This window comes from Pyrus communis, chromosome 17 (genome assembly GCF_041283825.1).
Source record: "Pyrus communis isolate YQ-2024b chromosome 17, ASM4128382v1, whole genome shotgun sequence".
Lineage (NCBI taxonomy): Eukaryota > Viridiplantae > Streptophyta > Magnoliopsida > Rosales > Rosaceae > Pyrus > Pyrus communis.
In genome coordinates, this window is record NC_142581.1 from 10,242,935 (window position 1) to 10,268,116 (window position 25,182).

A 25,182-nucleotide genomic window follows, 5' to 3' on the forward strand; every position below is an offset into this window, starting at 1 on the left:
TTGGAAATCAACGATCAAGATTAATCCAACATTAAAAAGTCCAATACCCAGCCATCTTTCATTTCCCACATTACAACTCAATATTTATATTTACGACAATCTCCTCTATTGATTTCTATTTCCTAAATGGTTTTGTTACCACAAAAAGTGAGTGAGAAGGCAAATGGGAGATTGGGGAAGAAGTTGTTTTGCTTAGGTGCTTGTTGCTTGCATAAAAGAAACTTACGAAGTTCACATTTATTTATAAAAAATCAATATATTTTTGCCAATAATAATCGCTATTGTCCTCGTCCTTGCCCATTCCATTTCCAAACAAGTAGAGCTGCACAAAGACAACCACTGTTCAAGATGAACAATAAGGACAATTCAAATGCCCTGTTCTTATCCTTCTAAAACGGACGAACTTGCTCTTATTACTTTTATAGCCACGTAGGTAACGACTTTTATGAATCAATGTTCCTTTAGTTTGAATGACCTTTTGGTGGGACACCTAACTAAAACGCCATAATTGGTTCAATTCTTGTAGAGGACACTTCAATGGTAAAAGCTCATCCAATCCTATGTATCCATTCAAAGTTCATGACATATTCCTAGTTTTGCTTAAAAGAAGAAAAGGAGAAGCATTAACAAACATTTAATCAACCCAAACAACCTTTTTATCTTAACTTGTTTGTTAACAACCAAAATCATATCAAAATTTTATGCATCAAATAACAATCCATTAACAAAATCAAAATTTTATGTTGGTACTGTGATTAGTAAAAGAATTTACACAAAGTTATTCATGCAACGTGATAATAATATAATGTTACAGGTAAAAGATTGAAATTTGTTTCAAAAAAAAAAAAAATTGCATTTGATTTTTAACATAACCATCATTAGTTGCTTGGCACATGGACTTCAACTAACACAATAGCATAATATGAATCATAATCTCGACATACCATAAGTCTACAAACACAATAACGAACAACAACTATCATTTTTATATTGTTTGTATTTATTATTCGCCTATTTTCACTGTTCTAAAAATCCTTGCTAGGCAGCTGGTCACCCCCTGTTAGTCCCTAAACGTTTGAAAATTAAGAAAGTGCGTCTAAACCCACTTAGGTGTCCGCCTAGCCCACTCAAACTTGCATAGGCACCCACCTAAGTCGCGACTCCGACTTAAAACAGAAAATCGATTACTTTCATTTTGTATTTTAATTTTTCAATAAAATGTAAGAGACTTGTTGAATACTTAGATGAATACTCATCATATGCTTATTCCCATGTTTTCAATATATTCTAATACCTTATAATTTATATGTCATTTTATTTTTTAATTTATATATTTCAATATAATTATATATATCCGTCTAATTCGTCTAAGCGCTAGGCTTCAATCTGCAGCTCGACTAGCACGTAACTTCTTTTAGAACTTTCAACGTAAGTAAACATGTTCGAATCATATTTTCCACGTGTTACCCTCCTGGCTTTAGGGGTCCCCACCTTCTTTCTTCTTTACGGAGTCGCAGTTCCCGCCCTGTTAGCTTCCAGTACTAAGCAAACTCAGCTGATTTTAAAAAAGCAGCCTCTCCCAAAAGCATTAACACAAACACCCAGAAAAAAGGAAAAGCACTTCCGCGCTGCTGATTACAGATTTGTTTGTCACAAGTCTCCAATTCCAAAAGCAAAAGCACTTCAAAAAGCTTCTGAAAACAAACAAAACCCAAGTCTCCCATCACCAATACCTTTCTTGCTTCGAGAGCAAAACCCCACTTTGCTTTCCTTGTCCCCACCCCCTCCCAAAGTATCTCTCTCTCTCTCTCTAAATACCTAGAAAGATGACATCTTTCCTTAATTCACAATCCACATTGAAATCAGTGAGAGCTGGAACCGAGAGGAGGCTGAGGATTGGCGGTGCTTTTCGGAAATGGCGAGCTCCAGCGGGACGAAGACCGACTACCCGGGGGGGCTTCAGCGGTCGTTTTCGAGGGGAATGACGAGAATGTCCACTAAGGTTTTGGACATGCCGCCCGAGGACGAGGCGTCGGACATTAATGTGCCCCCGGGACTTCCCTCAATTGCTCCGATTTTTCGAGTCGCCAAAGAGATTGAGGAGGACAACCCTAGGGTTGCTTATCTCTGTATGTTATTGTTGCCCTCACTGTTAATTTGTCATGTTAGTTTGCAATTCATACTGTTTGGAACCAAGTGAGAAACAAAAGTTTGAATTTTTCTTGCATGAATTCATTTGTATGCATAGTTTGGAAGAGAATGTTAAATTATTAAATTCAGTGTTCATTATTTCCTCGATTATCCTTATCGGTATACCAGGCTAGTTTGATGAAGGGAGAATGAAAGGGGAGGTGTGGTTGGTATATGGAAGAGAAATCAAAGCCCTGTATGGAAAATCAAGAATGTTAGCCACCGAATACTTCTGATGGGGCATAGTACAACTTAGTCGAACTAGGAAACTTGCATTTCAATTGGATCTAGCTATATTCTGGTGATAAAGTGGCACTACATTCCATATAGCTAGAACTTATTAGCGTGGAAATATTACATGCCTCTTGTTGGCACTTCTCTGTTTTTCTACTCTTTCTTTGTCCTTCAATGAATGTTTTTCTCACTCATGGTGCTGTTTTTGTTGCAAATTAGCATTAATGATGAGTTTTATTGTCTGCAACGGAGTATTGTTATACTGTTTCTAGACTATGGTACATTAGCGTACATGAAAACAACCAAGAGAGAAAATATGGCAGAAAATCTTAATAAGACTTTTGTTTCCCATTAATAAGTTTTTTAATCTCTATTTCCAATGCGGATAGAATCTTAATGTTCTTTGTGTCAAGTGTTCCTGCTTAGCTTGGTAAGTGAGCTTCATTGTTGTTTGTAGTGGCGGAATATATTAGTCTGTTAGGTTGATATTTTCTGTGCTTTCAGGCCGCTTCCATGGATTTGAGAAGGCACACGGGATGGATCCAACATCAAGTGGACGTGGTGTTCGACAGTTTAAGACGCTTCTTTTGCACAGACTTGAAAAGGTAGACCATTAAATTGTTAATGGTGTCTTGTATTTTTTATTTCTTTTTTCCCGAAGATTAGCCCGATCTTAGCACTGCATTTATATTTCTCATTGGTGTGTGTATAGTTCACCTGTGATTTCATCTGCACGTTAATGTGGCAATATTTATTTTATTTCTTCTTCTCCTCCTCTATCCTTTGTCATCCATGATTAGAAGTTTCTAACTCAAGACCCACTGCACTTAGAGCTCTGATTCCATTGTGGAGTGTAGACAACAATTGGACCCCCAAAACTTTAAGCTGTTAGGAAATAAGGCAACAATTCATACCAGGCTCCATTTTAAAATAGTCTTTAAGGCTAATCCTAATTCAATGTCATGACTAATATTTATATTTCTGTTCGTTGCAGGAAGAAACAGAGACAAAACATCGGCTTGGTAGATCTGATCCACAAGAAATTCTGAAGTATTACCACCAATTCTATGAGAAAAATATCAAAGAAGGAGAGTACACAAAGACACCGTAAGGCTTGTCTTTGAATTTTTGATATGCTGGCTTTCTTTGCTAATTGAATTATTCATTGTTTCTTATATATTTGGATGCGAACTCTTGAAGGGAAGAGATGGCTAAGAATTGTCAGATTGCAACAGTACTGTATGATGTGCTCCAGACAGTGGTACCTCAAGCCCAAATAGATAAACAGGTTTGATTTTTATGATTGGGGGATGCTCAAGTCCTTAACAGACAGTTTGACACAGAAGGTACTGAAAATAATTTTGTCGTTACAGACAACGAAGATGGCTGAAGATGTCAAGAAGAAAAGGGAGCAGTATGTCAACTATAACATTCTTCCGTTATATACTGTTGGTGTTAAACCAGCAATTATGGAACTTCCCGAGGTTGTACATGCGCAGTATATGTGATTTCCATTCCTCTCTGATTTAGTTTCATGAAATCTTATATTTTCTCTCTTGCTTACTGCTTTATCGTCTTATTTTCACCTGAAAATATTAGATCAAAGCAGCGCTTCGTGCTGTACAAAATGTGAATCGTCTTCCAATGCCAAGATTTCATGTACAACCCACGAACCCTGAAGACAAGTCAACAATGCCTGCAGAGAGGATTAAACCTGTCAATGATATACTTGATTGGCTTTCCTCTATCTTTGGGTTTCAGGTAACTTTTGCCCTAAATACCCATTTCTTTCATGGTATCTTGGTTCTTATATGTGCCATAGGTCCGAAATTATTTGTGTATGTAAAAAACTAGTTTTAAGACTCGCCTAGGCGGTTTTTGGGGAGGGGCTGTGAAGAAAACGCCTATGCCCAGCGGGGGTGGGCTAAAGACTAGCCTAAAAACCTAGGCTATTACCTTGGCGTTTGAACTTTTTTATTTAAAAAAAAAAAAAAGCCCAAACCCAAAACCACGTCATTATGGGCAGGGTTTTTATAAAACTCATGCTAATTTTATTCTATTCGTTTATTATGACTTTATGATGTGAACTTGAAAAATAATAAAAATAGTCAAATTTGATTGCTTGGCATGCTTGCTTGATTGTTTTACAAAGGATAAATTTTATATGTATATATATTAAGTAGTATAATAATCTAAGGTACCGTGAGGCTATTGCCTTGTGCCTCGAGGCTATTGCCTAGGCAAGGCTATCCATGAAAGTATTAAACTTTATATGTATATTAAGTAGTATAATAACCTTAGGTACCGTGAGGCTATCGCCTGGCGCGTCGAGGCTATCCATGAAACGCCCTGGCCTCACTTTCGCCTTTTAAAACATTGATGCTAACCCTAAACCTATCCGATTGTATAGACTCACCGAGGCATGTTTAAGTTTCTTAATGGAAATTTCTTTTTTGTGGTTTGAAGAAAGGAAATGTGGCAAATCAGAGGGAACACTTACTCTTGCTACTTGCCAACATGGACGTAAGACATAGAAATCTTGAAAATTACACTGAGGTACATCTCTTTTCCTTTAAGATGCTTTGTGTTTATTCTTTGCTTTGAGTTATCCATGCTCCCATTTTTCTTGACTGTATTTTAATTTTTAAGCGATGATTAAAGATTAACAGAAGCTTATTGCAGTTGAATAGTTCCACTGTACAACGCTTGATGGAGAAAGTTTTTAAAAATTATCGTTCCTGGTTTAACTATTTGCATTGTAAATCAAATCTTAGGTGAGCAATCTAAATACCATCCACGTTATAACTTGATGCCTTAATTCAAATTTTGAATTCATATAGAGTTGTCACCATTTCAGCACTACTAATTTTCATTTGGTGTCGCTGCCCCTCCTCCTCTCCCCAACTTTTAAGGTTCCCTCGAGATTCTGACAGACAACAATTGGAACTTATTTACATTGCGCTCTATCTTCTCATATGGGGTGAAGCTTCAAATATTCGATTCATGCCTGAATGCTTATGCTATATTTTCCACCAGGTATGTATGTTTTCTTTTCATATTAGCTCATCTAGATGAATGGTCTAGAGTTTCATGTCATAACATTTGTTCTTTTTTTTTTTTTTTTTTTTTATTTATTTATGAAAATGTCCCATTTTTTATGAAAATAATTTTGAGAACGGCTAAATCTTTTAGTAGTTTCCATTATTTTCTTCGTTTCTTATTATAGCTAGCCTCCTGATGAATTTAAAACCAATTCCTCACCATTTATTAAAACAGTAGAAGAACAAAATGAAAGTCCAAAAGTACATACTAGTGAGTTGTAAAGTAAAACATAAAAATCACAGCAGCAGTGTAAGTGGTTCCAGCTAAATTACGGGCACGTTAAATTTCTAGGAGTGCTACAGCAGTCACTAATTTAAACTTGTTCTTCCATCCAATACTTCTCTTCTTTTTTTTTTTTTTTTTTTTTTTTTTTTGAGAATGAGTTCAGAGATTATTCTCATATAGTGAGGGATGTGTTAGCAGTCGTAAAATGAATTTGGTTCAGCTTTAGTTACATGTAAATAGCCCTACTTGAGAGATCTTAGCTAGTTTTGCTAGATGGTGGATTCTTATCCACTTTTTTGTAATTCTTGTTATTGTTTTAATAAAATCTTATCGTTTCTTCTCATCAATACTTGTCATGAGTCATGAAAACCTGAAAACTGCTCACTCAAGAACCACACAAATTTATATTATAAGATAGATTTACGTCTAAGTTCATACTGTGTAAGATATATTATAAAATATATTATTATACGTTAAAATTCTGAGTAATTTACTAATTTCTCATTAAATTTCATTTCCTCATTTGTGTCAATTTAATAACTATTCTTTGAATTTAAGTACTCCAAAAAATATCTTATCTATGAAAGTAGTTACGTTACTCATTCAATTTTTTTCACTCTTTATTTATTTTTCTGTTTGTTCTGCTGTGAAAGAAATAGTTATTTGGCAATTGATTCTACAGACTTCTTGTCTACGGCATAAATATCATATTGTAAAATTGTAGAGAATCATGCTGGTCCTTAATACACAACTTTTTCATAAGTCTTCACTTTTATATGTCCTGAAACTTATAAGGTTTGACAACAACTTTTCTTCCTTAATTGTTAAGATGGCCGATGAGATGTATGGAATTTTATTTAGCAATGTTCATCCGGCTACCGGAGAAACATACCAAGCAGCAGCACGGGATGAAGAGTCTTTTTTGAGGGATGTTGTAACTCCTATCTACCAAGTCTTGTACATGGTAAAAATTGTATTCTACTGCCTGTATTTCTCCACAAGAAGCATTTTCATTACAATTTTGTAATTCAAAACTTGAATTCTTTTTTTTTTTGGTTGCAAAGGAAGCAAAGAGAAACAAACATGGCACGGCAAGTCATTCAAGATGGAGAAATTATGATGATCTAAATGAATACTTCTGGTCAGTATCTTTGGTGGTAAATTTTGCTTTCTGTCCATTCAGATATAAAATAGCTGAAAGGCCTGTTTGTTCCTTCTAGGTCCGACAGATGTTTTAGGCTAGGGTGGCCAATGGATCTTAAAGCAGATTTTTTTAGGCAAGATGAGGTACTTATCTTTGTTGATGTTTTCTGTTTTTAACTTTGAGTGGGGGATGGTCAACTAACAACTTAGACATATTCGGAAACATTTTATTTAATATCTCATTCCAGTGTTTTGTTCAGAAGAAACACTACTTTTATTGCTACACACTGTTTACTAAAATTCCTCTTTTCTTATGGGTTGGACTTTTCTGCATGCTACATGTGCATGGAAACATGTCCTCAATGCACAATGTTCACGTACATAAACATAATTTGTGTCTGCATATGCATGGGATTTTTCCCTTTTTCTGAATAAATTTGTGTTCATCTGCATGCATGTTTGATAGAGGCCAAATCAAGCTGCTGGTGGGATGAGGAAACCTAAAACAAATTTTGTAGAAGTCCGAACATTTTGGCACCTCTACAGAAGTTTTGATCGAATGTGGATATTCTTGATATTGGCTTTCCAGGTAGTCTTGATTTATAATTGTATGTTTATAGTTTGAGTAGTGATTACAACCTCCCTTAGGGTTCTCAAATACACAATCATGAATTTACACTAAACTCCACGTTGTAAGTGTCTTTCAACAATGGTAAGGATCAGCTTTTTGGTTTGCTTTCCGATTTTCAGTATGACCTTACAAATAACGTACTCCCTTTTCTGCCCTCTTCAATCCATATCAATAAGATTCGAAAAACAAGCATACACTTCCTTTGCTTCTGCAGTAACCAATATCAGCTGCGTATGCTGTTATAATACTATGATGATGTCATTTCCATACCCACTTCAATTCAAATCAGGCCAGTGAATTCACGAACTAACTTAAATAATATGTCAGTTTGATGAGAGTTTGCTTTATTTAATTTTCAAAGCAATTTGGATAGTCATCTAAGGAAGTGGACTTAAAGTCAAAACCCTCCCTTATTCAAGCTTTTTTAAACAACAATATAGGAATACTGTAGTCTATACTTAATAGAAAAAAATTTAAAAAATTCCTATCAATGCAAGTTTAAGTGGTGGTGATGGAATTTGAGAGCGATGGAAAAGTTAAGAGTTCGTATTCGTTCTATATCCTGTTTTATTTTGTGGCGGCCTGGGTAGGTGGTGGGGAAGTTACACGATTCAGAAATATCTTTGCTGCTAAGAGTATGTGTGGCATTTTTCTTTTTCAAATTCCTGCCTGCTTGGATAAGGATGTGTTGAGGGATTCTTTGTTATCATGAGACTAGACCTTTGGGGGAGCTTTTCCATTCGAATCAAAGTTGCTGCTCCTGAACAAAAGTGAGGTTGATACGTTTCCTAGACAATAAATGATGTGTTTTTAAGATGAAAGTTAAGGGAGGTTGGAGAATTTCTTTTCCTTTAATTCTATATAATTCTTGTAGAGGAATGTGCCTCACTATATTCTGATTTTCAGGCTATGCTTATTGTTGCATGGAGTCCTTCTGGTTCTCTGACTGCTTTCTTTGATGCGGATGTCTTCAGAAGCGTTTTAAGCATCTTCATCACTTATGCTTTCCTCAACTTGTTACAAGGTCGGTGTTCTTGGCAATTGTTCCATATAATATATACCATTACATTCTTTTCTAATGGCATGCCATCAATTTACTGACTTTTCTGCTACACTTCCTTATATTGTGTATCTATGTTCTTCAGCCACTCTGGATATAATTCTTAGTTGGCATTGTTGGAAGAGCTTGAAATTCACTCAAATACTACGATACCTCTTGAAATTCGCTGTAGCTGGTGCATGGGCTGTGGTTCTGCCTATTGGTTATTCTAGTTCTGTGCAGAATCCTACAGGACTTTTGAAATTCTTCAGCAGTTGGGCTAGGGATTGGCGGAATCAATCATTTTATAATTATTCTGTTGCACTCTATCTGCTTCCTAATATATTGGCCGCCGTGCTATTTTTTCTTCCACCTTTACGGAGGCACGTAGAGCGCTCAAATTGGAGGATTGTCACTCTTTTTATGTGGTGGGCTCAGGCAAGCATGTCTTAAACAAATTTCTTGTTGCCTTGTGGTTGTAGATATTTCTTTTCACTCTGTTCTTTTTGTTTGAGTTATGGCTATTTGAACGATTTTTTCGATGTGTTTCTGGCTATACTACAGCCAAAACTGTATATAGGAAGAGGGCTTCATGAGGACATCTTTTCACTGCTGAAGTAAGTAATCAGTATCTTCACTTCTATTATTTTTCTTCATTGTTTGAGAGTGGGGTGTTGAATGTGTTTGGGAAAAACTCTGAGGGGGTTGGCCATTTTGCTGCTTGTCTTTCCACTCATTAGTCATTCCTATGTATATTTGGTGCCTTTGTGTTGATTTTAACAGAATTACCTTTCTATTCAGATATACACTTTTTTGGATCATGCTTCTAATCAGCAAGCTATCGTTCAGCTATTTTGTGGAGGTAGTTTTTCTTCAATATTCTTCTTCTAGATCTAACACCCTTTTTAACTTTCCATTTCTTATTCAAGTTCACATACATGCTAGCAAGACATTGGCATAGGCATGAAGGGTTCGGGTATTTGAATGATTTAAACACACCCACACAAGTACATCTGTTGTGTTGTGTGTGCACAAGCTCAGTTAGCTCATGAAATTAAAACTGAAGACCTATGAAATTTGAGATGCATAGCAGTCTGAGTAGGATTGTTAGAAGATGCTACTACGGGACAGAGGTCCAGGGCCGAAGGGGTAGAGGAAGACCTAGGAAAACTTTGGAAGAGACTCTAAGAAAAGACTTAAGAGTACTTAGATCTAACGGAGGACATGACACAGAACCGAGCGCAATGGCGTTCTAGGATTCATATAGCTGACCCCACTTAGTGGGAAAAGGCTTTCTTGTTGTTGTTGTTGTATAGCAGTCTGAGTAGGATTGTTGTTGTTGTAGCAGCCTGAGTCCACAAATAAGTCGGCGAGCTAATTCTATAAAGTTCCAATAACATGGAACAGAATTCCTTGACCACCACACATAGGCTCAACTTAAGACTGATAGCCCTGGAATCTCAAATCGTATAACACCATGTATAGAATTATGGCCAGGATTACATATTTTATTAATCTTTCCCCAAATCAATTATAGCCTATAAGTCATTATTGAAGATTACCGCATAATCTACCATCTAAGAAGTTAGAAGAAAGTAATAGATTCGTTGAGAAAGGTATGGTGAAATGTTAAGTTACCTGACTTTTTTCTCATTGGCCAGTAGAAAAGATAATTCTGGAAAACCAGAAGCAACATATGTAAAGAACATCACATCATTTCTAGTCTTAGCCAGCAAGAGTTCTCAACTCCACTAGCCTGATCTTGTACTTTTGGACCTCGATTGTTTTATATTAATGTTGCTTGTTATTTTTCTGCTACCTTTGTCTCCTAATGTATTCCACCTAGAGATGAACAACAGCAATTTTCTTTTTAAACTAGGAAACTTTACCCTGTCAAATTGTGAAACATTAAGTGCTGATTTGTATGAATCGTAACTGTAACTGTATACATGGTAAATAGATGTCAAACTTCATTAACATCCTGTTGACAAGTTGATGCCCAAATACTGAATTCATGTATTCCTGGTCCTAGAACTAGGGAACAACTACTCACTTTCTTGGGGTGTGATCACTTAATTGTAGGACCATGTTTCAATTACTATAGAGCGTTTTTCCTTTGAGGATCCATTGAATTCATTTTTTTTATTACTAATTTGTATTTGAGTATTATGATAACAGATACTGCCACTTGTTGCACCAACAAAAATAATAATGGAGATGCCTATAAGTAATTATCAATGGCATGAGTTCTTTCCACATGGTAATATTTCAAAATTTGTTATACTGCTTTTACTTAAAACGTTTTTAACTATAGCCTGTGCTTACTAGTAATTCGCATTTGGAACTGCTGTAGTAACTCATAATATTGGCGTTGTCATTGCAATATGGGCTCCAATTGTCCTGGTAAGTGAGCCGCTGAAGAATTCTGCTTGAGTGAAAACTGTCATATGATAAAGTTTGCATTTCTTGTACATGCTTATGTAAATTAACACTTTTGAATGATAATTGGTGTATAGGTTTATTTTATGGATGCACAAATATGGTATGCAATATTTTCTACTGTCTTTGGTGGGATTCATGGAGCATTCAGCCATTTGGGTGAGGTCGGTGGCAAATTTGTTCTGTCTCTTTACATTTAACGTCTCTACATTTCTCAGGCTCTCAGCCAGTCTTCTTGTTTTTCTTCCCAATGATCCATTTATAACAATTTGTTCTCTCTCAGATACGGACCCTTGGGATGTTGAGGTCCAGATTTGAGTCTGTGCCTTCTGCTTTCTGTAATCGTCTTATGCCGTCAGGCAATAAGGATGCAAAGGAGAAAAGACAATTGGTGGTACTAAATTAATCATTGTTTTAATATTGCTCTATAGCACATGGAATTTAAGTTGATTTTGCCCCTCATAATATATTTCATGCCATACATAAGTGATTTACACACCAAACACTGATGCGGGCACTTTGTTTGGTACTTCTTGTCAATTAAGCAAACGTGAGATGCAACCTTTTATCTTTCAGATTTTTAGCTAAAAGGTAAACACTTTGATGTGGCAGGATGAGGCACTCGAAATGTCGCAGGCTGAGGCACTCGAACGAAAGAACATTGATAATTTCGCTAATGTCTGGAATGAGTTCATAAATTCAATGCGATCGGAAGACCTTATCAGCAATAAGTTAACTTCTTCTTGCTCTCTATTTTACCTTGTAACGCAGTTTTGGCGAGTTTCTGATTATATCCGTTCAAAATAAACCAGAGATAAAGATCTGCTGCTTGTTCCATATTCATCAGAAGATGTGAATGTTGTCCAGTGGCCTCCTTTCTTGCTTGCTAGTAAGGTATATATTTTACATGCCTTCATATGTTAATTTTATGTACAAATCCAATCTGTAACTCTTATTATTTTTTCACATGTGAAGATTCCAATAGCATTGGACATGGCAAAAGATTTTACGGGGAAGGCAGATGATGATTTATTTAGAAAGATCAAGAGTGATGATTATATGTACTCAGCAGTAATTGAATGCTATGAGACACTCAGGGATATTATATCTGGCCTTCTGGAAGAGGAAGAGGATCAGATGTAAGTCAGAAGCATATCAGTTTGAATGTCATGGATAACCAGAATCTGCTTGCACAATTTTATCCTCCGTATTATAAAAATATGTTTCATCTTATATAACAGGATTGTAAAGCACATATGCAACGAAGTAGACAGTAGTATACAGCAGCGGAGATTTTTGACTACTTTCCGCATGAGTGGGCTGCCATTTCTTAGCGAGAGGTTGGAGAAATTTCTAAAGCTCTTGGTAACATACTTCCTTCGATGCCTTCCTAAATTTTTTTTAGTAATGAACTGATAGGCTAGACAATGTGAACATTATACTTTTCCTTTCTGATTACTTAAGTTGATCTGTTGGCAGCAAGCTGAAGATGAGAATTTCGATAATTCCATGCGTCAGATAATCAATGTCCTTCAAGATATCATGGAGATTATCACGCAGGATGTTATGATCAACAGCCATGCGTGAGTACTAAGAAATAAGTGCATGCTGGTGACAGAACAAAAGCTGTCATAACCAAAAAAATGGGCCCTTCCGTCTCCTGTGCATTAATTGTTTTCTTCTTCTCTCTGTAGAATACTGGAGAAACCACATTCCAATGATGGTGAAAACGTCAAGAAGGAGCAAAGGTTTCAAAAGCTTAAGATTGACCTTAGACGTAATACATCTCAGAGGGAGAAGGCTTGGATAGACAAGGTAACTTTGGGAGACATTCTTTTGTTATTGGCATTAACTGAATACCTAAGATCTTTTGGTCTCGCCATCTTCTACATTAAATTAGGTAGTGAGACTTCATTTGCTTTTGACCGTCAAAGAGTCTGCCATCAATGTGCCTCAAAACTTGGAAGCTCGCAGGCGCATCACCTTTTTTGCGAACTCCTTATTCATGAACATGCCACGTGCTCCCAAAGTTCGCGACATGCTCTCATTTAGGTCAGTCATTATAAACACGTAGTTTGTCAATGGTGAAATTAGGCTGCTAAATGGAATAAGGAAAACAAAAAAGCCTCCTTATTGACATGTTTCTGATACTTTGTTAAAGTTGAAGGATCGATATGATTTTTCTTCCAACATTTGTCTGATAATTGCTAAAATAAGTTCAATTTTCTTCCTGATTTATGGTTCAGTGTTCTGACTCCTTATTACAAAGAAGATGTCCTCTATTCTGATGAGGAACTTACGAAAGAAAATGAGGATGGAATCTCAATTTTGTTCTACCTGCAGAAAATATATCCTGGTGCGTGTCAGTCTCATTTCTGCATTACCTTTTCATTTTTTGGAATTGACTTGAACTTACCCTTGCCAACCAACTATGATTGCCAACTAGATGAATGGACAAATTTTGGGGAACGGATAAATGATCCTAAGAACAAGTTTTCTGAGAACAACAAGTCAGAGTTAACCCGTCAGTGGGTATCTTACAGAGCACAGACACTTTCTAGAACAGGTCTGGATTAATGAGTGAATTGGTCTCTTGTACAATTATCATTTAATATATGAACTTATACATTTTATCTGTATTTTTCTGCTAGTGAGAGGGATGATGTACTATAGGCAGGCTCTAGAACTTCAGTGCGTCCTGGAAACAGAAGGAGATAGTGGTTAGTGGTCTCTGTGACAGATAATTTGTTTCAAGATCAACATTACCTGATTTTGGTTCCAAAATTTTGTAAAAGCTAGTAAAGTGGAAGATGGTTGTTTTGCAGCTTCTTTTGGAGGCTACCAAACCTCAACCTTAAGCGAAAATGACGAGCAGGCTGACCAGGCTCGTGCAAAAGCTCTGGCAGATTTGAAGTTTACTTATGTAGTTTCTTGTCAGGTCTATGGTGCTCAGAAAATCTCCAATGAATCTCGGGAAAAAAGTTATTACACTAATATCCTGAAGCTGATGCTAACGTGAGTCAATATTTCCATAGGATGATCAATGCGTAGATAACTTTGCTATTTAATTTGTTGATGGCATCGCTAAATCTGTAACTGTTTTTGTAGGTATTCATCTCTACGTATTGCTTACATAGATACAAGGGAGGAGCAAGTGAAAGGAAAACCTAAAAAAGCTTACTATTCTGTTCTAGTCAAGGGTGGTGACAAATGGGATGAGGTATGGAGAAGACTGCTAGTTCTATACACACTGAACAATGCATGTGCCTTAAACAGAAAAATAAAGTGGCTGAAAAACTTGTTCTATAGGAGCTTTGGGATAAAATTCAGTTTCTATCAGTCATATGGGTTTCGGTTTCTAATGAGATCACTGGAACATCGCTTTCCTTTCTTTTTTTAGATTGGAGGGCAGCAATTTGCTATTCTGGATGTGTTTTTGTTTTAGGCTGTTGTTTGTTTTTGTTTGCTTGGTTTTACGGTAGTGGTGTTTGGGCTTGTATGCAAGACCACCCTCTCTGTTTTGCTTCTTTTATCCTAGTAAAATTGTCTCTTTATCAAAAAAGTACATTTTGTGCATAAACTGGAAGGAATAAACCGCAAATTAGTACTTTTTTCAAATTTAGCTATTCAGCTTTATTTCAAGGTGAATTGTTCGCCTTTGTTGAGTAATTATTTCTGGAATAGAAAATATTTATCGAATTATCTTCTTTTTTGTAACATATGAATATGTGCATGAATACTTTGGTATTTTTTTTATATTATGCACTGAAAATAATTACTAATTCAAATTTGTGGTTTTTATTTTGGAGATGAGGACAAGACCAAGAATAATAGCGTAAGAGAGGTTGTGGATTTTTCTTAATAAATAAAATAGAAGAATAATGGAGGGTAAGAGTATCGGACTTAAAAAGGAAAAGAAAGAAACTTACTCTCATACAACATAGATGTATAATGTACATCAAGCAGTATTACTTTTGATTGATGCCAGTTTCGTTGTAGAGAAGCTTCATCTATAATCAAAGTGTCGATGAGTCCACACATATAATGGAGTAATTAGGAGCTGGTCCTTCCTGCCTGTATTGAGATTAGTGCACTCATATGAGCTGTATCGAATGTAGCCAACAATTGATAACTAATACTTCCTTTGCTTGCATTGCCAGGAAATATACCGCATCAAGCTCCCAGGTCCTCCTACAGATATTGGCGAAGGAAAACCTGAAAATCAAAATCATGCCATTATCTTTACTCGTGGCGAAGCCCTGCAGACAATAGACATGAATCAGGTAGCTCTCCATGTGTCTTTATGTAAAAATTATTTACAAGGTGGGCCACTTACTGAAAGAGGAAAAAGGTTGTTATATTGTGCTTTATTCATTTTTTTTTCCAGGATAATTACTTTGAAGAAGCTTTCAAGATGAGAAATGTGTTGGAGGAATTCTTAAAGCATCGTCGTGGGCAACGAAAACCTACAATATTGGGTCTAAGGGAGCATATTTTCACTGGAAGGTCAGCCCTTTAATATATGTTCATAATTTATGGACCTTTATGGGTTGACTAGTTGAAATAGTAGTGTTATGCGCTCATTTTTCATTTTCCTTCTTTATGTACAGTGTTTCATCACTTGCTTGGTTCATGTCGAATCAAGAGACCAGTTTTGTAACTATTGGCCAAAGAATTTTGGCAAATCCACTGAGGTAAGCCGTAATTTTACATTTGACTGAGCTGCATTCTAATTTTGTTTTGCACTTTATTCCTGGGTTTGGGCGTGGTGAGAGGATTAATATCCATCAACTCTAGCCACCAGAACTGTAATCCAATCCTCAATTGTTTGTTATTTATATACAATTACCATTCCACTACCTATCTAATGTCATTCCAACTTGACAGGGTACGGTTCCATTATGGTCATCCCGATATATTTGACAGAATCTTCCACATAACAAGTGGTGGCATAAGCAAAGCTTCAAAAGTAATAAACTTAAGCGAGGATATATTTGCAGGTAATTTTCCATTCTTAACAAGATCATCCACTAACTTAGTATTATATCTGTTGACTAATTGTCTTGATGTCTTCAGGGTACAATTCAACTATGCGTGGGGGATTTATAACGCATCACGAGTATATCCAAGTAGGCAAGGGGCGTGATGTGGGAATGAACCAAATATCACTTTTTGAGGCTAAGGTTTCAAATGGAAATGGAGAACAGACACTTAGCCGTGATGTTTACCGGCTTGGGCGTCGGTTTGATTTCTACAGAATGCTTTCCTTTTACTTCACAACAGTTGGATTCTATTTTAGTAGTTTGGTATGCTAGCGAAAACTAATCTCCTTTGTCTATTGATTTACTTTGTTCCATTAGTATTTTATACTGAGTAGATTGCGTAGACAACACGTCGGATGTCAATGCAGTCTTTGCAATTCACCAAACCATCCTTTTTCTATAGGACTAGGTTGGCTGTGTTTGATTCATGTTTTAAGAGAAGATTTCCCAGATGATTAGATGTTACCAATACAATGTCCTTGACAGGTGCAGTAGTTACAGATGATAAAGCAGCCAGCTGTATTCACAATAAATTTATTGAATCTGAGAATTGTATCAATAGGAAGGGCATAATTAAAGTTTTGAGGATGCGTTTTGGTTGTCTTTGGCTTTGTGTATATGTGCGTAAATGGTTGTAGTATTTTACAATTGAAGTATGTATTGCAGCTTGACACAGAGGTTATATTGTTTCAGGTAACTGTGCTGACTGTATATGTGTTTTTGTATGGACGTATGTACCTGGTTATGAGTGGATTAGAGAATGAGATCCTGGAGAATCCAACCATACATGAGAACAAAGCCTTCGAAGAGGCTTTGGCTACCCAGTCTGTCTTTCAACTGGGCTTGTTGCTTGTGCTTCCAATGATCATGGAAATTGGCCTAGAGAAAGGGTTCCGCAGTGCCTTGGGTGATCTCATCATCATGCAGCTGCAGTTGGCCTCTGTTTTCTTCACATTCCAGCTAGGAACAAAAGCTCATTACTATGGAAGGACAATCTTACACGGAGGATCTAAATACCGAGCAACTGGCCGTGGTTTTGTTGTTTTCCATGCAAAGTTTTCCGAGAACTACAGACTTTACTCGCGCAGTCACTTTGTGAAAGGGTTGGAATTGCTTATTCTGCTGATTGTGTATGGAGTCTACGGGCAAGCGTATAGGAGTTCAAATCTTTATTTTTTCATCACTTTGTCCATGTGGTTTCTGGTTGCTTCCTGGTTGTTTGCTCCTTTCATATTCAATCCGTCCAGCTTTGACTGGCAGAAAACTGTAGATGATTGGACAGAATGGAAGAGGTGGATGGGAAATCGTGGTGGTATTGGGATAGCACCTGACAAAAGTTGGGAATCATGGTGGAATGAAGAACAGGAACACCTCAAATACACAGTTATCCGGGGAAGAATTCTTGAAATAATACTTGCGCTGCGGTTCCTCATTTACCAATATGGAATTGTTTACCACCTTGACATAGCCCATCACAGCAAGAGTTTACTGGTAATGTTCCATTATATTTGCCTAGTTGTTCTCCGGTTTGGCCTATAAATAGTTGTTTAGGCTTAAGGCCTATTTTTTACGACTTTTTCAATTTCTTTGCAGGTTTATGGACTTTCTTGGATAGTTATGGTAACTGTTCTTCTCGTTTTAAAGGTATCCAAATATAAATCACGAATAATTAATAAGCATGTATGACGCTAAATGTTTTGACTTGGTTTTGTCATGAACATGCTGTTTTATTCTCGGAGGATAGTATGTAGATATCTCTTAATCTGATCTGATGTTGCTTATTTTGCGTGTTTCCATCAGATGGTTTCCATGGGTAGACGAAGATTTGGCACCGACTTTCAGCTCATGTTCAGGATTCTGAAAGCGCTTTTGTTTCTTGGTTTCATGTCAGTCATGACTGTCCTATTTGTTGTTTGTGGCCTTACTATTTCAGATCTGTTTGCTGCTATCCTTGCCTTCCTACCCACAGGCTGGGCCCTTCTTCTGGTACGTGAAATGTTCTCTGTTGTTTAAGCGTCCGAAAGTTTGTTTATTTCGACATACCAGTCTCAAAATTATGCTTAGAAAAAATGTCCTAAACTTTTCGTAATTGATTGTATCCACTAAACCAATGGGTTTGTTTCGTTGTTTCAAGATCGGGCAAGCGTGCAGGCCAATGTTCAAAGGGCTAGGATTCTGGGAATCAATCATGGAGCTTGGAAGAGCATACGATTACGTAATGGGGCTAGTAATCTTCATGCCGATAGCCATTTTGTCTTGGTTCCCGTTTGTATCAGAGTTCCAGACACGTTTGCTCTTCAACCAAGCATTCAGCAGAGGCCTGCAGATTTCCATGATTCTTGCAGGGAGGAAAGACAAGACGGAGGGGTCTCGGACAGAGAGACCAGACAAGCCTTCAGCATCTCAAGTTCATACCCGCAATTAGAATATCATTAGCTGCTACCTTATGATGTTAATTGAAAATTTTGAATGTTCACTGGAATTGGTAGATGCTTCTGAGGACGATATACGGCCTCGTTTTGTGTCTAGGATTGGAATGTTGACTTTCTAAATAATGCTGCCTTATTCGTTCAAATTCAATCGTGTATGCCAAATGAGGTTTTAAGTTCTTGAATTTGAAATCCTTTGCCTATGACTTATTAGATCTCCTATCAGTTTGATTATAATTTAGGGTTTTTATCACAAATGGTTCCTGAAATTAACCTTCACTATCAAGATGACCTTTAAAATTGAAAATTAATCAATGTGGTCTTTTCGTCACAATTCTGTTAAAAATTTTGTTAAGTACTGATGTGGTACATAAATAGGCTTTACAAAATTTACGAGTTTTTTTTACAAACGGTCTGTAAAATTGATCTACACTATTAAGATGGTCTTTGAAAATGAAAAATACTCATAATCATTTACCTGCAGATGGGTAATTGAGCTTAACAATATTATGTTATTCAATACTACGGTCTGGTGGTATCTCTTCATCTGAAAATGTGAGGTCTTAGGTTTGAATCTCGTGAATGGCAAATTCAATATCAAATTAGACTGCCCATTGCGTGGTTTAGCCGAAAGTGCAAAAATATCGATGTACTAAAAAAAAAAAAAAAAAAAAAAACTCTTCTACAAATTGTATTAAGACAAACTAGATGCGTTGGCTATTCCCTGGGTCGAAATTGTGCGTGTTCAAGTTTACCTATTTATTTTCATATAATCGTGTCAACTCACCAGTTGATTAATATATTAATACAATAACTCATAAAATAAAATACTGTCATTTTATTATTATTAACCTCTTATCGTCTCTTTTTTATTGCTTAATTTTACTTTTTTTATTAATAAAATATAATGGCCATCACTAACCACACTAGGTAGGTTTTTTTTTTTAATTTTTTTTTTCGACCCTTATATATAAATAATATTAGGTAAACAATATTAATCGTGTTAAATTATGTACACATCGAAAGTGTAACATCCCATGTTCGAAATTAAATTGCCACCCTCTTACAAATATAGCAAGTTAGCAACCAATACACAAATCATAAAACTTTCTTTAAAATAAAATAAAAATGCTATAGAGATTCTTTAGCTATCAGTCACATATTTTTTGAATTCTTTTTTAACTCTCTGCTACCTCATAATTTAATATTAATTTTCATACTAACATTATAAAAATTGTGCAAGAAACATATGACATTAAAAAAATATATGAATAGTCTCACTTTTTAGAGTGTTCTTTGACATTTATGAGAATAAAATACCAAGAAAACTCAAAATTCAGGTTGCATTTACCAAACGCATTCCCAGCTCCGACACTACCAGCCAAAGTCCGCAATTCCTTCTCTCTTCCCGGCTCCGCTCACATGCCGCCGCCGCCGCCTCGGCTATCGGTACTCTCTCTCTCTCTCTCTCTCATGTATATTTAATTATCCATTAAATTTGTGGTTCATGTCTTTCCTTCTGTTTGGTCGACGGGAAACGGACGTAAAAAATAAAATTCCGGGAAAAATTGGTTATCGAAATGTTGTTTCCTGCTGCTCCCCCGGCTTGTTAAACGGCGTGTCGCTTATTGATGATCTAGGCGAATAATGTATCAAATCAAGTCTATGCTAGGTTCTCTGGCAGCCGGAAGTAAGAAATGTAGTGTATTCAAATGATTGGTGTTAGAATTTTGAAATAATTTCCGAGTCTCAGGTGATATGTGTGTGTGTGTTCAAGTTTTGATGTGAACAAGAAATGTCGATTTACTAATTCCGTCGTCGAATTGTAGGGCTGGGTTTCGATTAGATGGTACCCTTTAATTGTTCATTTTTGAGGTAGTGAATTTACTTTAAAATCTCCTCGGCCAGAGATTGTTAGGGTTTTGTGTTGTACGCCAAAGATTGGGAATTTGGGAAGCAAAGGTCCCGATCTTATGAAAATTCTATGGTGCTCCGGCGTATAGAGTATTTGGTTGCTCATCCTGTTCCCATTTCTGTCGTTTGGTCAAAGAACTTATTCCAAGTGTTTGGAGATATTGTTGGTAATTCTTCAAAATCTAGTCTTTAGAACATTAATGAAGCATTAGATATTCATATAGGCTTTGGCTTTAGATGTGAAATTAGTAATTCAATATGTATTACGAAGAGTCTTACCGGTGGTTTGTTGGCATTTTCGTTATACATTAAGTATGGATCCCTTGTAGTGCTTTCCTCCTAGTCCTAGTCATTTACCTTTCGATTTCTTTGACTATGTTTGAGGGTTCCCCGGAAAACCTCTCCTTTCGTTTCGTGATTTGAGTTATTCCTGTATGTATGTGACTTATTCTTCATGGATGCCACTTCTGGTATGAACTAACTTGAGCTGTTTTACACCACAATTTTGCCTGAAAGTAGGATTTTCGGATTGCTTAATGCGTTAAAGTTTAGCACAAGTGACTTTCTTGGTCTGATTCAATAAGAGATTTGATTTCTTTTTCCTATTACTAAAAAAGAGCGTTACTTTCTTCATCCTCGTTCATCTTTTTCCCTTCCATTTTCTCAATGCAGTGACTCTCAATACCCGAATAGCAAAATGGCGAAATCACATGGCAGCAATGTTTCTCCTGCGCAACAGAAAGGAAGCAAGAATGCTCAGACTGGACATTCCCAGAATATGCTCACCTCAACCTTGACTAAAGGAAATACAACATATGATGAGTTTAAATACGGATTCCCATCTGATGGCTTATCAACTGCGTCCAATAAATGGTGGGGAAGCAATAGCCCCGATGGTAATGAAGGCCTCCGTGGAAAAGGAGCTAAGGCAGAGGAAGACAAAAAACCTCAGTCCGACAAATTGGCAGATGACAATGCAAGTTCAATAATAGTGGACACAGAGAAACCCGAAAGTGGGAAAGAGGAGAACATTAGTCCCCAAGGAACAGATTTGTTGGTGTCTGTGAGAAGAAGAGCTGCGGAAGAAAACCAAAAAGCACTTGAGCTTGGTGCTTTCCGGGGTTATGGCGCAAAGAAGCTAGGCAGAAGAGAGAGGAAACTGCTTCTCCGAATATTCAAATCTTCGACTCCAAAACAATGGATACATGACTCCTCTTAGATTCGAGGTGGATTGCTCTGGACGTTATAGATGATACTCCAAGTTAAGAGAAATCGAATTCCCATTCCTCTGTTCGAGGTGGATTACTCTGGACATTATAGATGATAATCCCAGTTAAGATTACCTAGTTTTTATTTTCGTTTTGTTTCTTTGCGGTTTTCTCAACAAGATTGTACTTGACAATTGACAGCCACATTGAATTCTGAATCTGGATTTTGACTGTACTAATATGATGAATTTGAGGCTTCGTTTTGGTGTTCAGGATTGGATTGAATGAGATAACTCACTGGATTAGTAATCACAGAAACTTCTCCCAAATAATCCCACCATGTTTTGGGGGGGATTGGAAGAGAGGAGATAATTTTCTTTCATGATTATTCCGTCTTTTACCTTCAACAGAACATTACCCTATCCATTCTAGACACCATACGAGGCCGGAATTACGTATGAACTACCTGGATCAATTCAAAATCCTGCTTGCTTAGCTTATGTTCTGTTGATGGGTTTTAGACAGATAACTTTGTGATCAAGAACCCAACAGAGATTTCTGCCTGATATCTAAGAGAGTACGTGGCGAAATTCTGTTGGTTACAGGTCAGCATATCAAATATCCAAAACTGATTTTCCTCACCTTTCTTTTTCTCCCTTTTTGGAGCAAACTTGTGGCTATGCTGTCGTACCCAAAAAAATCTGAGAAGTTAATCTTTACCAATGAGAAAACAGACGAAGATATCACATAAAACTATAAGTAGACCTACCAACTACTCTTTCCAACGCAACAAGAAGCATTCAGAAACCCTACATTGTCAAATGGCTTCTTCTGCAATGGCTCTCACCTCCCCTTCCCTAGCTGGCCAAGCTGTCAAGCTTAGTCAATCGACTTCTACCCTACTAGGTGAGGGCCCAATTACCATGCGCAAAACCGCAGCCAAGTCCAAAAATGTATCAGCCGGCAGCCAATGGTACGGTCCAGATCGTGTCAAGTACTTGGGTGGGTCCTTTCTCTGGTCAGTCCCCATCTTACCTCACCGGAGAATTCCCTGGTGATTACGGTTGGGACACTGCCGGACTCTCTGCCGACCCTGAGGCATTTGCTAAGAACCGTGAGCTTGAAGTCATCCATTCTAGATGGGCAATGCTCGGCGCTCTGGGCTGCATTTTTCCAGAACTCCTATCTCGCAACGGAGTCAAGTTCGGTGAGGCTGTTTGGTTCAAGGCGGGAGCCCAAATTTTCAGCGAAGGCGGGCTAGATTACCTGGGGAATCCAAGCTTAGTCCATGCTCAAAGCATTTTGGCAATTTGGGCCACACAAGTTATCTTGATGGGTGCAGTGGAGGGATACAGAATTGCAGGTGGACCTCTCGGTGAGGTGACAGACCCTTTGTACCCCGGCGGGAGCTTTGATCCATTAGGGCTTGCCGAAGATCCAGAGGCTTTTGCTGAGCTTAAGGTGAAGGAGCTAAAGAATGGAAGATTGGCCATGTTCTCCATGTTTGGATTTTTTGTGCAAGCCATTGTCACTGGAAAGGGACCAATTGAGAACTTGGCCGACCACTTGGCTGACCCCGTTAACAACAATGCTTGGTCATATGCCACCAACTTTGTTCCCGGAAAGTGAAGTTGAGAACGTGAGAGAACTGGCTCTACAGATTGTGTCTGTAGGCAGCTCACAGCTGCTGTGAGTTGGGATTTGTATTTGTGTGATTTTGTTCATGTAAATATTGGTTGTGAAAGCAATGGAATATTTCAACAAAACCCGACATATCTTTCGAGCAGGAATCAATCTTCTGGCCAACTTTGGTCTCTAGAAACCTGGTTTCTTTTTTCTGAAAATATGATTTAGCCCTTGAAAAAATGGAATGCAGCTTCACCGCAAATCTCCTCGGCAATAACACACAAATGGAAGTTCCCGGACTCTGGGTGGATCAAGTGTAATTTTGATGCAGCATGGGATGAGTGGGGGTCGGTTGGAGGTTTTGGGATTGTGGTCAGGAACTCGTTGGGAGGTTTCATGGCAGCACAGGTGGCCAGGGACGAAGGGGTGCGATCGGCGCTACATGCAAAGGCTGCTGCTGCACGTGCAGCAGCGCTGTTCTTACGGAAATGGGGAACGAAACAGGTCCAGGTGGAAGGAGATGCTATGATGGTGATCTCGGCAATTTAGAATGCAAGAGCAGCACATAGTCGTCATTACGAACATCTATTTGAGGATACAAAGCAACTCCGTCAAAATTTCAAGCAATGGAAAGTTTTGTTTAGTCGAAGAGAGACGAATAAAGTGGCCCATCGCCTTGCGAGGTTTAACCTAACTATTGATCACCTTGTTTTCTAGTTCGAGCGAGGTTTAACCTAACTATTGATCACCTTGTTTTCTAGTTCGAAGAACCTATTTCTAATTTATTATTGGAGGATAGTACTAGTAGTTAAATTTGGTGCATGACACTTTTTTTCCCTTCGATCTGGTTGAAAGCCCCGGCAAGGTTTTTATTGAGGCCCACTATAAGCACTCTATCATCGATTTGTACGTATTTCAATCTTCAATGAATATCGTACTTCATTTCAAAAAAATAAAAAAAATAAAAAAACTCCTATTTGGATGTTTGATGTACACAATTAATTCCTTGTGGATTGTAAGAGAGAATTAATAATTTAAATAAAAAAAGATAGAAAAAAAGCATTAATGTTTTAAATTCATTGCCTAATATTAACTAATTAATAAAACACTCATTGTCAACCAAAATTTTATGAAATTACTAGTTTAACCCTCTAATTAAAAAAGAACATGAATAAGAAATATGGGCAGAAATGTAATTTCACACAACCAAATTTTGCTGTTTTTTTTTTCAAATCCTCACCTACATGTAATCTTAACATATCTCTAATTAAAATAAATAAATAAATAACTTCACACTTCCATATTCTCTATCACTCTCTTCCTCTCTCCTTCTATTTCAAAATAAAAAATAAAATAAAATAATTCTCACACACTTTGTCTGTAACCATATGCTAGTATATATTAATAATAAAACAAGCATAATATATATAGTGTTACTGGACTCAACTCATTGTCTTATCTCCCAACCCAAATTATAGTCCCACCCACCACAAAAAAAAGTTAAAAATTAAAATGTTATTTTCCCACCTACTATTTTTTCAAAAATAACCTCTAATATATATTTAAATTCTTTATAAGAATAGATATTAGAGTGCTCATAAACCCAGCTAAGCCTTCACTAACCGCCAATATTTTTCTTTTCAATTTTTATTCTGATTAAAATTCCAAAAATATGATCAAAAAAGAAAAAGCAACCTCAAGAAGCTCACAAAATCAAACCCAAACAACCTAAATAGCTAAAGCAAATCACTAATAAATCACCCATGTGTGCACATAGAAACCCAGTCTCCCCCACATGATGACACCTAAACCTACAACGAATACACAGCCACACAATTCGTTCTTATGACAACAAACACCAAACGCAATTCGTTCTTATGACAACAAACACCAAACGCAATTTCATTTTGACAGACCCAAAATACTCACTCCTTCATTTGTATCTACACCTCTCAAAAAA

At 37.0% G+C, this 25,182-nt stretch overlaps 3 protein-coding genes across 3 annotated transcripts; all 3 read left to right on the top strand.

Annotated features, from left to right (window-relative positions):
* The first annotated feature begins 1,805 nt into the window (after positions 1 to 1,805).
* Positions 1,806 to 18,620, top strand: LOC137749560 (callose synthase 7). The gene is made up of 42 exons (XM_068489672.2): positions 1,806 to 2,129; positions 2,929 to 3,029; positions 3,419 to 3,531; positions 3,625 to 3,712; positions 3,798 to 3,908; positions 4,024 to 4,185; positions 4,891 to 4,980; positions 5,107 to 5,198; positions 5,337 to 5,460; positions 6,581 to 6,715; positions 6,816 to 6,892; positions 6,972 to 7,038; positions 7,361 to 7,483; positions 8,432 to 8,549; positions 8,671 to 9,002; positions 9,129 to 9,181; positions 9,366 to 9,426; positions 10,743 to 10,824; positions 10,918 to 10,967; positions 11,081 to 11,167; positions 11,287 to 11,397; positions 11,616 to 11,734; positions 11,816 to 11,897; positions 11,979 to 12,142; positions 12,245 to 12,368; positions 12,483 to 12,586; positions 12,698 to 12,818; positions 12,904 to 13,055; positions 13,250 to 13,359; positions 13,450 to 13,569; positions 13,655 to 13,723; positions 13,829 to 14,018; positions 14,112 to 14,223; positions 15,164 to 15,286; positions 15,391 to 15,509; positions 15,614 to 15,697; positions 15,891 to 16,003; positions 16,080 to 16,309; positions 16,739 to 17,536; positions 17,639 to 17,689; positions 17,846 to 18,031; positions 18,180 to 18,620. The coding sequence occupies exons 1-42, from the start codon at positions 1,916 to 1,918 to the stop codon at positions 18,468 to 18,470; spliced, it is 5,853 nt and encodes a 1,950-aa protein (XP_068345773.2). The 5' UTR covers positions 1,806 to 1,915; the 3' UTR covers positions 18,471 to 18,620.
* Positions 18,621 to 19,804: 1,184 nt separating this feature from the next.
* On the top strand, positions 19,805 to 21,854 carry LOC137708709 (uncharacterized). Its single transcript, XM_068447842.2, has 2 exons — positions 19,805 to 19,923; positions 21,061 to 21,854. The coding sequence occupies exon 2, from the start codon at positions 21,086 to 21,088 to the stop codon at positions 21,605 to 21,607; it is 522 nt and encodes a 173-aa protein (XP_068303943.2). The 5' UTR covers positions 19,805 to 19,923; positions 21,061 to 21,085; the 3' UTR covers positions 21,608 to 21,854.
* Positions 21,855 to 22,208: 354 nt separating this feature from the next.
* Positions 22,209 to 23,362, top strand: LOC137709490 (chlorophyll a-b binding protein of LHCII type 1). Its single transcript, XM_088689676.1, has one exon. It carries the CDS (start codon positions 22,548 to 22,550, stop codon positions 23,223 to 23,225), a length of 678 nt encoding a protein of 225 aa, XP_088545802.1. The 5' UTR covers positions 22,209 to 22,547; the 3' UTR covers positions 23,226 to 23,362.
* Positions 23,363 to 25,182: the final 1,820 nt, after the last annotated feature.

Excerpts from the sequence above, each read along its gene's own strand:
- LOC137749560 (XM_068489672.2), top strand. The coding sequence starts at position 1,916 with ATGGCGAGCTCCAGCGGGACGAAGACCGACTACCCGGGGGGGCTTCAG. Across the intron at positions 5,461-6,580 it reads TATGCTATATTTTCCACCAG|ATGGCCGATGAGATGTATGG; the intron begins GTATGTATGTTT and ends TTAATTGTTAAG. Across the intron at positions 7,039-7,360 it reads ATTTTTTTAGGCAAGATGAG|AGGCCAAATCAAGCTGCTGG; the intron begins GTACTTATCTTT and ends CATGTTTGATAG.
- LOC137708709 (XM_068447842.2), top strand. The coding sequence starts at position 21,086 with ATGGCGAAATCACATGGCAGCAATGTTTCTCCTGCGCAACAGAAAGGA.
- LOC137709490 (XM_088689676.1), top strand. The coding sequence starts at position 22,548 with ATGTATCAGCCGGCAGCCAATGGTACGGTCCAGATCGTGTCAAGTACT.